The sequence below is a fragment of the Electrona antarctica genome, assembly GCF_951216825.1.
Source record: "Electrona antarctica genome assembly, chromosome: 19".
Classification (NCBI taxonomy): Eukaryota; Metazoa; Chordata; class Actinopteri; order Myctophiformes; family Myctophidae; genus Electrona; species Electrona antarctica.
In genome coordinates this window covers 1182301-1195849 of record NC_136800.1, presented here as the reverse complement: position 1 = coordinate 1195849, position 13549 = coordinate 1182301, and the positions used below count along the sequence as shown (strand labels likewise).

General features: G+C 41.7%; 1 protein-coding gene across 1 annotated transcript in view; it reads right to left on the bottom strand.

Moving 5' to 3' along the window:
- The window catches only part of LOC306912594 (anoctamin-8-like), a 49597-nt gene that overhangs the window by 19953 nt on the left and 16095 nt on the right, over positions 1 to 13549 (bottom strand). The window contains exons 6-8 of the mRNA XM_079488933.1: positions 11219 to 11335; positions 9362 to 9489; positions 8230 to 8391 (exon numbers count right to left, since the gene is read on the bottom strand). Of these exons, the coding sequence (XP_079345059.1) occupies positions 8230 to 8391; positions 9362 to 9489; positions 11219 to 11335 (407 nt within the window). The remainder of the gene's footprint in view (positions 1 to 8229; positions 8392 to 9361; positions 9490 to 11218; positions 11336 to 13549) is intronic.

Sequence of the window (13549 nt, the reverse complement as noted above, 5' to 3'; positions counted from 1 at the left end):
CACTATAGAAAGCTATCAGAGACGGACACTTCACATAGATTACACACACACACACAAAATGAGTTTGAAAACTTGTTCAACGTAAAAAAAACTCCCATACCTATTGGGAGAAATACAACAATGTACGAACACAGCAGCAAGATTTGTGAACTGTTACGATAAAAGAAGGTTAGCCAATGGAATGGAAGCTATGCAAGGGCCACAGCAGGGGACAGAAAGGGTGAGGATGAACCAAGACAAGAGCAGCAAGTCATTGTGTTTTTTAACAGCAAAGACATCTCTTTGGACAGCGGAAACGTCGCTGCTTGTCACACCCATCAGGCCAAACCAACCCCAAAGACAAAAACAACATGCCAAACATCATCATCCGTGATTTGTGAGTAGAAAACATAAAATGGAGGTGCTACAGAATGCAAGGAAATTGAAGGGCACAGGTGTGTATGTAAATGAGCATCTCACACACACACACACACACACACACACACACACACACACACACACACACACACACACACACACACACACCTAACTATTACTTGAAGACTCGAAGTATATATATTTTAACACCATAGATTTCACTGTGTAGTTTATGAATATTGAACAGTGATAACGTTCCCTGCTGCGTTTCCTTGGTACGGGTTGACACAGAATGATGCAACAAGCACAGTTGTCGTGGCCGAGTGGTTAAGGCGATAGACTAGAAATCTATTGGGATCTTCCCGCGCAGGTTCGAATCCTGCCGACAACGAGCTCCTTTTATAAGGGCAGCTGTGTAGCTGAGTGGACAGACCGCCCATTCGCATCGAGTCCACCGAAGTAGAGGTGTGAATGCGACAGTCACCTAAGACTTAAGATGTGTGTTTGTGCGCCCAATATTCAGTATATGCCACATACAGTGTCCTCTTTTTGGAGATTCCCCCCAACTTTGTTTGTGTGTGTGTGTGTGTGTGTGTGGAAAGCCTTAGCCTAGACTAGGTACAGACTCAGTGAACACAGCCTTGCAATAGAGAAAGGCCGCCACAGACAGACCCCGCTCCCAAGGGAAGACAAACTATGCTCCCACTGCACACAGAATGTGGTGGAAACAGAACCACACTTTCTAACCACCTGTCCACTATAGAAAGCTATCAGAGACGGACACTTCCCATAGATTACACACACACACACACAAAATGAGTTTGAAAACTTGTTCAACGTAAAAAAAACTCCCATACCTATTGGGAGAAATACAACAATGTACGAACACAGCAGCAAGATTTGTGAACTGTTACGATAAAAGAAGGTTAGCCAATGGAATGGAAGCTATGCAAGGGCCACAGCAGGGGGCAGAAAGGGTGAGGATGAACCAAGACAAGAGCAGCAAGTCATTGTGTTTTTTAACAGCAAAGACATCTCTTTGGACAGCGGAAACGTCGCTGCTTGTCACACCCATCAGGCCAAACCAACCCCAAAGACAAAAACAACATGCCAAACATCATCATCCGTGATTTGTGAGTAGAAAACTGAGGTGCTGAATGCAAGGAAATTGAAGGGCACAGGTGTATATGTGAATGAGCATCTCAAAGAGAAATGGTGACAAGCTAGAATCTTTAAAAAGGCAAATCAAATTCAGAACACATGGACAAGGAACTGTAAGGTAATGATACAGCTGATTTGATTTTTTCACAGAATGTGGTGGAAACAGAACCACACTTTCTAACCACCTGCCCACTATAGCAAGCTATCAGAGACGGACACTTCACAATTACACACACACACACACAAAATGAGTTTGAAAACTTGTTCAACGTAAAAAAAACTCCCATACCTATTGGGAGAAATACAACAATGTACGAACACAGCAGCAAGATTTGTGAACTGTTACGATAAAAGAAGGTTAGCCAATGGAATGGAAGCTATGCAAGGGCCACAGCAGGGGACAGAAAGGGTGAGGATGAACCAAGACAAGAGCAGCAAGTCATTGTGTTTTTTAACAGCAAAGACATCTCTTTGGACAGCGGAAACGTCGCTGCTTGTCACACCCATCAGGCCAAACCAACCCCAAAGACAAAAACAACATGCCAAACATCAGCATCCGTGATTTGTGAGTAGAAAACATAAAATGGAGGTGCTACAGAATGCAAGGAAATTGAAGGGCACAGGTGTGTATGTAAATGAGCATCTCACACACACACACACACACACACACACACACACACACACACACACACACACACACACACACACACACACACACCTAACTATTACTTGAAGACTCGAAGTATATATATTTTAACACCATAGATTTCACTGTGTAGTTTATGAATATTGAACAGTGATAACGTTCCCTGCTGCGTTTCCTTGGTACGGGTTGACACAGAATGATGCAACAAGCACAGTTGTCGTGGCCGAGTGGTTAAGGCGATAGACTAGAAATCTATTGGGATCTTCCCGCGCAGGTTCGAATCCTGCCGACAACGAGCTCCTTTTATAAGGGCAGCTGTGTAGCTGAGTGGACAGACCGCCCATTCGCATCGAGTCCACCGAAGTAGAGGTGTGAATGCGACAGTCACCTAAGACTTAAGATGTGTGTTTGTGCGCCCAATATTCAGTATATGCCACATACAGTGTCTTCTTTTTGGAGATTCCCCCCAACTTTGTTTGTGTGTGTGTGTGTGTGTGGAAAGCCTTAGCCTAGACTAGGTACAGACTCAGTGAACACAGCCTTGCAATAGAGAAAGGCCGCCACAGACAGACCCCGCTCCCAAGGGAAGACAAACTATGCTCCCACTGCACACAGAATGTGGTGGAAACAGAACCACACTTTCTAACCACCTGTCCACTATAGAAAGCTATCAGAGACGGACACTTCACATAGATTACACACACACACACACACACACACAAAATGAGTTTGAAAACTTGTTCAACGTAAAAAAAACTCCCATACCTATTGGGAGAAATACAACAATGTACGAACACAGCAGCAAGATTTGTGAACTGTTACGATAAAAGAAGGTTAGCCAATGGAATGGAAGCTATGCAAGGGCCACAGCAGGGGACAGAAAGGGTGAGGATGAACCAAGACAAGAGCAGCAAGTCATTGTGTTTTTTAACAGCAAAGACATCTCTTTGGACAGCGGAAACGTCGCTGCTTGTCACACCCATCAGGCCAAACCAACCCCAAAGACAAAAACAACATGCCAAACATCATCATCCGTGATTTGTGAGTAGAAAACTGAGGTGCTGAATGCAAGGAAATTGAAGGGCACAGGTGTATATGTGAATGAGCATCTCAAAGAGAAATGGTGACAAGCTAGAATCTTTAAAAAGGCAAATCAATTTCAGAACACATGGACAAGGAACTGTAAGGTAATGATACAGCTGATTTGATTTTTTCACAGAATGTGGTGGAAACAGAACCACACTTTCTAACCACCTGCCCACTATAGCAAGCTATCAGAGACGGACACTTCACAGATTACACACACACACACAAAATGTGTTTGAAAACATGTTCAACGACAAAAAAACTCAGTTGTCGTGGCCGAGTGGTTAAGGCGATAGACTAGAAATCTATTGGGATCTTCCCGCGCAGGTTCGAATCCTGCCGACAACGAGCTCCTTTTATTCGCATCGAGTCTACCGAAGTAGATTTTTGTCAGGTGCTTGAAAAGCAGCCTGGACTACATTTCATAGCACATTCGATAGACGACCATAAACGACCTTAGTGGACACTTTTTGAGCGGTGCCTCCGCTCCAATACGCAGCTATGTGTGTCCCTATGTATGTCTTCTCTGTGTCCGTCCTTCTGTCCGAGCGAGCACGGACAGCTGCAACACCTAAAATGGCCAGTAGAGTACAGCACAGAGTACACTAAAGTACGAGCCCTGGGCCATTCCTGGAGGTCTGGATGTTCCGGGGCCCCCCAAACTGACCCTCCCGGGGACCCCCACACGGTAACTCTATCATTTCTCAACCGTTTCGGACACGGGCGGCTCGCCGGAACCGGGCTGGATGGATAATTCCAATTCGCAGCATGCTACAGGTTTGAAACTTGGTGTGTGAACTTAGACCACCAATAGGGACGGACTGTGATTGCTGAAGCCCCTCCCCCTCTGTGTTCCTATTGGCTGGGCTTTAAACAGCTATAACTTCAGTTCGCAGCATGCGACAGTCTCAAAACTTGGTTTGTGGACTTAGACAACCAATAGGGATGGACTGTGATTGCTGAAGCCCCACCCCCTCAGTGTTCCTATTAGCTGGGGTTTAAACAGCCATAACTCCAGTTCCCAGCATGCCAAAGGATTCAAACTTGGTAGGTGGTCTCAAGGGATGTGCTGTAATTGCTGAAGCCCCGCCCCCTCTGATTTCTTTTCCTATTGGCTGGGGTTTAAACAGCCATAAGATCCAGCATGCTACATACAGGTTTCTGCCATGAAACTTCACCCAAACACTCTGAGGGCAGTGGATGGTGTAACCCGGAAGTGGTCGTAAAGACAACAAAGTGAGTTAAAAGTACCCTATTTGAGAAAAGTTCCTAAGTGATTATAGTGAGTAAAAGGTTATTTGAGGTAAAGTAATCAAAGTGAGTTAAGCTTTCTTTTTCTTTTAAGCATGTTAATACTTTTAAATGTATATTCCATTGATTTTGTAATTTTATGTAAAAATGTTGTACCTAAAGGAACATTCTGCTTAAATACATTTTCTAATCTACAACATACTTTGCAGGACTTTTATAGTTACTTTACTAAAGCACAGACCATCATTATAGAACCCCGAACCCTTTATAATGTCTTATGATTATTGTTACAAAGCACTATGACTATAAGTATAAAGTGTTATAAACACATTATAATGCATTATAAGTATGCCTAGGATGCAAAATAGACATGGGATACATAACAAGTGCTACCCAATTGTGTGGCTGAAAGAAAAAGGACTGCGCCCAACGTGGGGCTCGAACCCACGACCCTGAGATTAAGAGTCTCATGCTCTACCGACTGAGCTAGCCGGGCATACAGCATGTGCTAGTAAATACCCAATTTGAACACACCCCCGCCCACCCTTCCCCCCCCCTACTTCCTTGTTCCTTCCACTCTATTCTTTCAAGAGCCACGTGGTGGGTAGCGGGGGTGGGGTGACAACACATTGCGGTATGAATGGAGACCTCTGCCTTCCTGCTGGAATTCCGCCTGCGGGGGACTCCAAGACTACAGATCACATTACTCACTGCTGTGCAAACATATCACTCCAGTCTGCCACCGATTCATAAACACTGATAGTAGTACTTGGACCCTGGATACGATCTCCGGGGCACAAAGTGACACTGACAACCTCTTCTATGAGGAGATAGTAATTGGTAAACTGTATAGTCAAGAGGAAAGACAAAGACAGAAGAGATCAAACCACAGTGCTGGACCAGAGTGTGTTTAAAAACTACATTCATTTTCCTTTCCTTTTATACTACGCTAAGTATATTGCATGACTTGTAAATATGGGTGCCTGCCGTATATCCAGTTGTCGTGGCCGAGTGGTTAAGGCGATGGACTAGAAATCCATTGGGATCTTCCCGCGCAGGTTCGAATCCTGCCGACAACGAGCTCCTTTTATACGGGCAGCTGTCCCCAGTTCGACCCTTGGCTCGCCCGGTCGATGTGTCTCTGAGCCAAAACACTGAAACCCTAACAAATCCCTGGGTGCTGTATTAATAGCGAATTAGTCTGCTCCTAATAGGATAGTTACATTTGACAAAAAGTGGACACAAATATTATTATTATTCATTATTGCAGTGTTCATTTTGACAGGACATTTTGATCTAGTCTTAGTCATAGTCTTTTGAATACAATTTCATTTAGTCATCTGAAATGTCTAGTTTTAGCTGACTAAATATCATAATATTTTTAGTTGAATATATATCTACAGTTGATTTAGTCTAACTAAAATGTATCTTGGCGGGGTAGAGATGAGGTGTTGTAATGCCTAATTTATAACTATCCGCCTGAAAATAGCACATTAGCTGCGACGCATTGAGCTCTTAGATCTATTTTCGGAGCATGACACCCGTGCACCACCAGGCATAACATGTGTTGTCGTGGCCGAGTGGTTAAGGCGATAGACTAGAAATCTATTGGGATCTTCCCGCGCAGGTTCGAATCCTGCCGACAACGATCTCTCTTTATAGTTTTTTCTAGCTATTTCAACTTAACCCATTTTGGTGTTAGCATTATGTTATGCTTTAGCTATTGAAAAATAGCAGATCTACAAGCTCATAGCACGCCACCGAGTGGCGCGCTACGAGCTTGTAGGTCTGCTATTTTTGGGGGGAAAAACGACTGACATAGAAACATAGCTTTTTCAGAAAACTGTCAGGATGTAGAAGACATTTTTAGAATCTGATCTCAGGTCAAAATGGGTTAACTGCATATCTTTTACTGTATTTTGTTACTTACTGTTACTTACAGCACTGATTCCCAACCTTGTGTGCCGCGGCACTTTAGTGTGCCGTTTGAAATGGCCAGGTGCGCCGTTTGATTTGAACAGAAGTAGCTTCTGTACCCAGGCTTTTATTTTTAAGTAACTCCGACCCTCCCCAGACAGCAATAGATACTGCAGGGCTCAGTGAGCTGCCATGCGGTCCGTTGTTGCAATTTGCATCATCATTGTTGTTGTTCCCATCCCCGCCAGTCTAACGACCCTCGGCCATAGAAATGCTAATGTGTGGCTTTGTTTACATGAGGAGATCACCTACTCTCCTGGCACGTACTGTATCAAAAAACACAGCTGGCCTTGTGCATTCCTAACCTCGCGTCACCAGGCTTTCAGTGCGTTCCTGCTGGTGCGTTCACACGGGCAGTTGAAACGATGCAAAACGCGTTGTGAGTTGATCATGTGGAGCCTGCTTTTTGCTGGTGTCGATCTTTTAAGCTGACACTGTGTTGCAAAAGCGGCTTACAAATCGCCGGGGCAGAGCTACATACAGCTGAACTGCACTGCATAACAGTAACGGCAGACGAGACGACATTCACGACAATAAAGAGAGAGAAGCAGAGTAGCCGCGCCGGGTCCTTCATGTTTCACGTTCGCTGTTGTCATACCGTAAATTCATAATAGGCCTTATGCAGCCGACACTTCTACGACTACGGTCGTGATTTTGTAGGAATAAAGTTCAGTACTTTATACAACACTATTTCATTTGATAATGTGATGCCATAGTTTTTCATAGTTTGTATTATTTGTGTTGCGACGTTGACATGATGACATGACTTAGAAACGTCTTAAATCTCCTGTTAAAAACGAGAGCTTTTCTCCGTTGTTGCCATGTCCGCTTGTTATAAGCGAATTGGGGCTTGGCTTCTTTTCATAGACCTGATTGCTTATTTCTCTCACACAATTTGGCGACACCTACCTCTCTCCAGCTGTTATACACAGCAGTGTAAACAACCGGTGTTGCCAGATTGTGTGAGAGAAATAAGCAACCAGGTCTATGAAAAGAAGCCAAGCCCCAAGTCGCTTATAACAAGCGGACATGGCAACAACGGAGAAATACATGAAGAGCTCTCGTTTTTAACAGGAGATTTAAGACGTTTCTAACTCATGTCATCATGTCAACGTCGCAACACAAATAATACAAACTATGAAAAACTATGGCATCACATTATCAAATGAAATAGTGTTGTATAAAGTACTGAACTTTATTCCTACAAAATCACGACCGTACGTTCACAGTGAATGAGTTTCTCCCGACCGGAAGCGTTCCGGCGGCCCAAGCTGAACGCGGAAGTGTCGGCTGCATAAGGCCTATTGTATACGTTTCTCAAACGCAACTTTCAAGTGAACTTTATGGAAACTTTAGGGAGAAGTCTTTCTTGCCTGGCTGCGGTGAACAAACACTTGTGATTCAGCGTGTCACAGACACTATTAGTGAAGACGTTCTTAACTTTCTGTGTGTGCACTGACTGTGCACAGCATGCACTCAAACTTTGTTGATCATGCGTGACGTGATGGAAGCATTTGTGTTCGCATTGGTAGATCAGGAAATAAAATATATTAATATTAAAAATATATTTGTTAAATATATATATATATAAAACTTACAAATACATTGTAGCAGCTGTGTGTGTGTGTGTGTCTCTGTGTGGAAAAAGTATATATATATATATATATATATATATATATATATATATATATAAAAGTATATCATAGATATCAAGTTTTGACTGACCAAACACAGGGAGGGATTCTACACACCCTGAACTGCGGCCGTTGCTCCTCCAAGGACTCTGCCGGCGTGTCCAGCGTGCCCCATTTGTACGCCAGCTCCGCCTCGCGTCTCTTCCAACGCTCCAGGAAGAGTGTCGCCCACACCACGTTGAAGAGGGCGAACACCACGCAACAGATATCCTGACTGGTCTGTGTGTGGGCAGAGAGAGAGAGAAGACTCACTCACTCACTCACTCACTCACTCACTCACTCACTCACACACACACTGATGATGGAACAAATACTTGAAATGATTATTTTTATGCCACCCACGGTAGTTTCCACTTCACTTGGCTATTTAAATTATGGTTCGTAAATCCTCAGAATCCCATCCATCCTATTTGCTTTTCAGTATCGATTTAAATGACTAGTTACATATATTTTGTTAGGATTATCATGGCCAAAGCAATTAGCGTTAACTGAGATGTATCCCTTCCGATCATCAAAATGCTTAAACCTTAAAATGACACATACTGGAATTACTTTACATTTTGTTAATAAACAAACATTTGTATTGCATCATAGGACATATCATTTTTTGTGTTTTTGTGAACCTCCTTTTTATTGGAAAAACAAATAACAAATTCGGACACTCGCCGATACCCAGCAGCACTGTAGGTAATCACACTGAGAGAAACAAATCCATTAACCCATTTAGGCCTGACGTCAAAATTAAAAAAAATCTTCTAATCCTTTTATTAAAAACCCATGTTTCTGTCAGTTGTTCTCAAACATATTCATGTCAAGGGACCCCAAATATATTATGATATTGGCCGCCGACCCCCATCTGAAAATATGTTGTTCCAGGGACCCTCTCAGTAGCAAAGATTTGAGTTAAAAACTCGCTCTGAAAGAACATATATTCAAAGATTTCAGGCACATTTTCACAGTTTTAAAAAAATAGCAGACCTACAAGCTCGTAGCGCGCCACTCGGTGGCGCGCTATGAGGTTGTAGATCTAAAAATTTTCAATAGCTAAATTATAACAATGTTTAAAACACCAAAAAAGGTTCCTGCCCAAAATGGGTTTATACTATACAATCCTCCATCGTCAGCTGAATTCAATCACCCTTATTAGAAACATTGCTGAACTATTAGGCTCTGTGTGTGTACTGTGTACCTGGTCATCCTCTGCTAGTATCCAAAGCAGAAAGCCAACAACAGCAGGGTACAGCATAGAGTTGGTGTAGAAACCCAACCAGGCAAAGTACATGGCAATTTTCACTCCAAAGTAGTCACAGATATCATCTAAAAAACGCAGACAAACAATCAGGAAAAACCAAATCCTCTTTTTTTATACGAATGTGTTAATCCAAACCAGTGGTCTTCAACCCTTTTCATGTCAAGGCCCATTATTTATTCTGCATTTGGCCACTCAGAATAGCCAAATGGCATTGATCACGCCTCCAGGTCTTAAGTTAAGTAATAAGACCTGGTACTTAAAGGAGAATTCCACACTAAAAGGCTTTCTTACCTTTCTTTGTAGTTGTTACGTCCCCACCAAAGAGGTCCAGGCGTTATTTTGTGCAAAAGCTCCTTATTGGCTATTTCCCATACCATAAGCCCTAAATGAATTGCATTGAATTGAATGAGAATTGAATGGGGCTATGGGGTGTTGTACTAATTTGCTTATTTCCATCGTTCAAAACTATTATTTTTTTGTATATATCCTCTCTTCATAATGTAAATAATATCCTACTAATATCCTATCCACTTTACTAATTATTTCGATGGAAATAATCGAATTAGCACAACACCCCATAGCCCCATTCAATTCCCATTCAATTCAATGCAATTTATTGAGGGCTTATGGTAGGGGAAATGGCCAATAAGGAGTTTTTGCACAAAACACCTGGACCTCTTTGGTGGGGACGTAACAACTACAAAGAAAGGTAAGAAAGGTAAGAAAGCCTTCTAGCATGGAATTCTCCTTTAAGACACACATAATACTGCCCTTAGCCTCTCATACACAAAACTTAAAATATTTTGTTATCGTTGGATAAGATCACAATTCCATTCTGTATTGATGTGGTACCATTGATTGATTGATTGATTGATTGAAATATTTATTAACAGTTTGCAGAATTACAGTACATTTCAAGCACAAACTCAATACAAAGACCGTTAACTGTGAGTGGACGACCCAATTAAGCATTACACTTGTTTACAAGAGGGTCCAAAACATTTAGAGACGTACAAATAGACACTTCTATATAGCCAAAGAACAGAACAGGAATTCATCGTAAGAATTAGGAGATAACAGGCAAACAATCAAACTAACAATTCTTCTACATTCTCTAATTGTGTAGGTTTCTTGTAAATTAAGTAATGCAGATGTTTAACAATAGGTATTCAGACAGCCAGCAATGGGTAGAACACTCCCAACAAAAAAATGTAGTCTCTGTGACACATCCAGGGGCCGCAATCTGCATTCAAAGATGTTCCTAGAAGCTTTGTCATTGGTCGATTTACCTTCCTAAAACATTTTTTGGGAGCGTAATTGTCCATTGTTGTACTCCTCAATATTGCAGGACATTGTGTGGTTAGCTGGTGCTAGTGCTGCCAACGAATATTCCATATTCGAATGAATATTCGAATGTAAAAAAAGAAAAGAATAATCGAATATTTTAAATTAAGATTCGAATAAAAAAAAAAAGAACAATACATTTGCTGTGCGAGTGCTGGCGAGACTCTGCCACGTAAACTAAAACATTATACAAAAATTAGGCTATTAAGATAATTATGAATCATTAATTTGATCTCGCAAGACTCAAGAGCATATAGATAAAGAAAGAGAAAGTTTTACAGCATATTATTCTGCAATATTCATATCATATTCATATTCAAATCATAGACATTCGACATTCGAAATCATTCGAAAACTGTTCGAATACATGTGGTGTTTTAAAAGGAATATTCGAATATCATTTTTGGCCAATTCTGGCAGCACTATAGCTGGTGCTCAGTCAGTGCTCACCCAGAGGCTGCTTTTCACAGACTGCCTGGACCCATGATGTCATCAGCTGGCTGAGGATCCTCTGCTCGTGCAGTGGGAACATCTGATGGATCACTCCTCTGGCCACCAGCTCTGGGACTATAGGGTGGAGTACACAGTAAAGGTTTTTAGTACTGAAGTAAAAATAGCAATACTGCAATTTAGAAATACTCCGTTACAAGTAAAAAAAAACAATCCGGAGTTCAAAATTTACTTAAGTTGAAATAGCTAGAAAAAACTATAAAGATAAATCGTTGTCGGCAGGATTCGAACCTGCGCGGGAAGATCCCAATAGATTTCTAGTCTATCGCCTTAACCACTCGGCCACGACAACACATGTTATGCCTGGTGGTGCACGGGTGTCATGCTCCGAAAATAGATCTAAGAGCTCAACGCGTCGCAGCTAATGTGCTATTTTCGGCAGGCGGATAGTTATAAATTAGGCATTACAACACCTCGTCTCTGCCCCGCCAAGATACATTTTAGTTAGACTAAATCAACTGTAGATATATATTCAACACCAAAAGGGGTTCCCGCCCAGAATCACTCCTCTGGCCACCAGCTCTGGGACTACAGGGTGGAGTACACAGGGGTGGGAAATGTACTCAAAAGGTTTTACTGAAGTAAAAATTGCAATACTGCAATTTAGAAATACTCCGTTACAAGTAAAAAACAATCCGGAGTTCAATTTACTACTAAGTAAGAGTAAAAGTACAAAGGTATTTGCATCAAAATTTACTAGTACCAAAAGTAGAAAGTACTCACTATGCTTAATGTTCCATTTCAAATGTATACAAATATTTTGAAAAATAGCAGATCTACAAGCTCACAATGCATGGCGACACATTGTGTGCTTGTAGATCGGCTATTTTCAAATGGCCGAAATGTTTAATGCACGTTTTGTGATCATAATCAAAGTAACTAAAGTTTTCAAATAAATGTAGTGGAGTAAAAGTACAATGTTTGCCTCTGACATGTAGTGGAGTAGAAGTAAAAGTATTGGAAATTGGAAATACTCAAGTAAAGTACAAATACCTCAAAATCTTACGTAAGTACAGTACTTGAGTAAATGTTCTTAGTTTACTTTCCACCACTGGGTGGAATACATTCACCGTCAACTAGGGCATTCACTTCTAGTCATTTTTACTAGTTGACTAGTTGACTAGTTGCCTAGTCGACTAGTTGTTTAACCACCTATTATGTTTTTTAAAAAAAAGAAAAACAATATATATTTTTTTGGAAATAAATATTTGTACATTTAAAAACTGTGTACATTGGTGACTATAACTATAATCTACCTGATCTTGAGGCCTACAAAATCGGGGAAAAAATAAAAAATAAAAACCTTTTTTTTTCATCAACTAGTCAACTAGTACCAACAAGGTCGACTAGTGGATTTACTAGTCGACTAGTAAACTAGTCGACTAGTTGCTTAATGCCCTACCGTCAACACTGCGCTGTCATTCACTGTCATGTGCTTTAGTGCCTGATGAATATTTTATTAGGGCATATGCTGCAGGTGTGTCTGCACTGACGTTTCTGCACTGGTGCTCATGTTTTATTGTCATGGGCTGTAGGCTGCAACCGGGCTGAACAGAACTATGTTGGTATTCATAAATGACTGGCTGAATTCATATATGTTCAACCAAAATCATATTGTTCATTTGTGAGGACAGGTGAATATCTGACTTCTCGCTGTGTTCTGTGCCTATATGAGTTCCCTGTAAGATTAATGTTAAAATCAGCCAAGTGATTTGGATGTTCTCCCTGTGTCTCTAAGGGTATAGGTACCCTCACAAAAAACATGCAGTAATCCTGGTCTCTAAACTGCCTCCCCCTGGCCAGCCGGGGCGCCTGATGGAGGGGAAAGGAACTGGTTGGAATAACGTGTTCCTTCCACGTGCTACGTCCAAGCAGGGAAACTCCCCCCTGTCAGGTGTAAAGGAGCGACTTGGACACTCATGCATGAAGGTCCGTTGCTCTCCCCAGGTTGGCGGAGGGTGTGTAGAGCCCAGGATCACATTAGATAATTGACACAGGGGTGAAAAATGGGTTACAAAATCGTGGGATAAAAAATAAAAGCCAAGTGGACCTTTAGGATGACGTATTAAGCCCAAGCCTACTGGAACTATTCCATTGAGATAGAATGAGCACTTCCGCATTCCATTGTTACAATGAGAGTCAACGGGAGTGTCATTACTCTCTTACTAGATTACTCTGGTGTAGACTATTTAAAAAAAAACAAGTATAGACCACTCGGGGCCCCGGACAACAAAGAATATATCATCACTGTCGGGAGGATACCACTTAAAT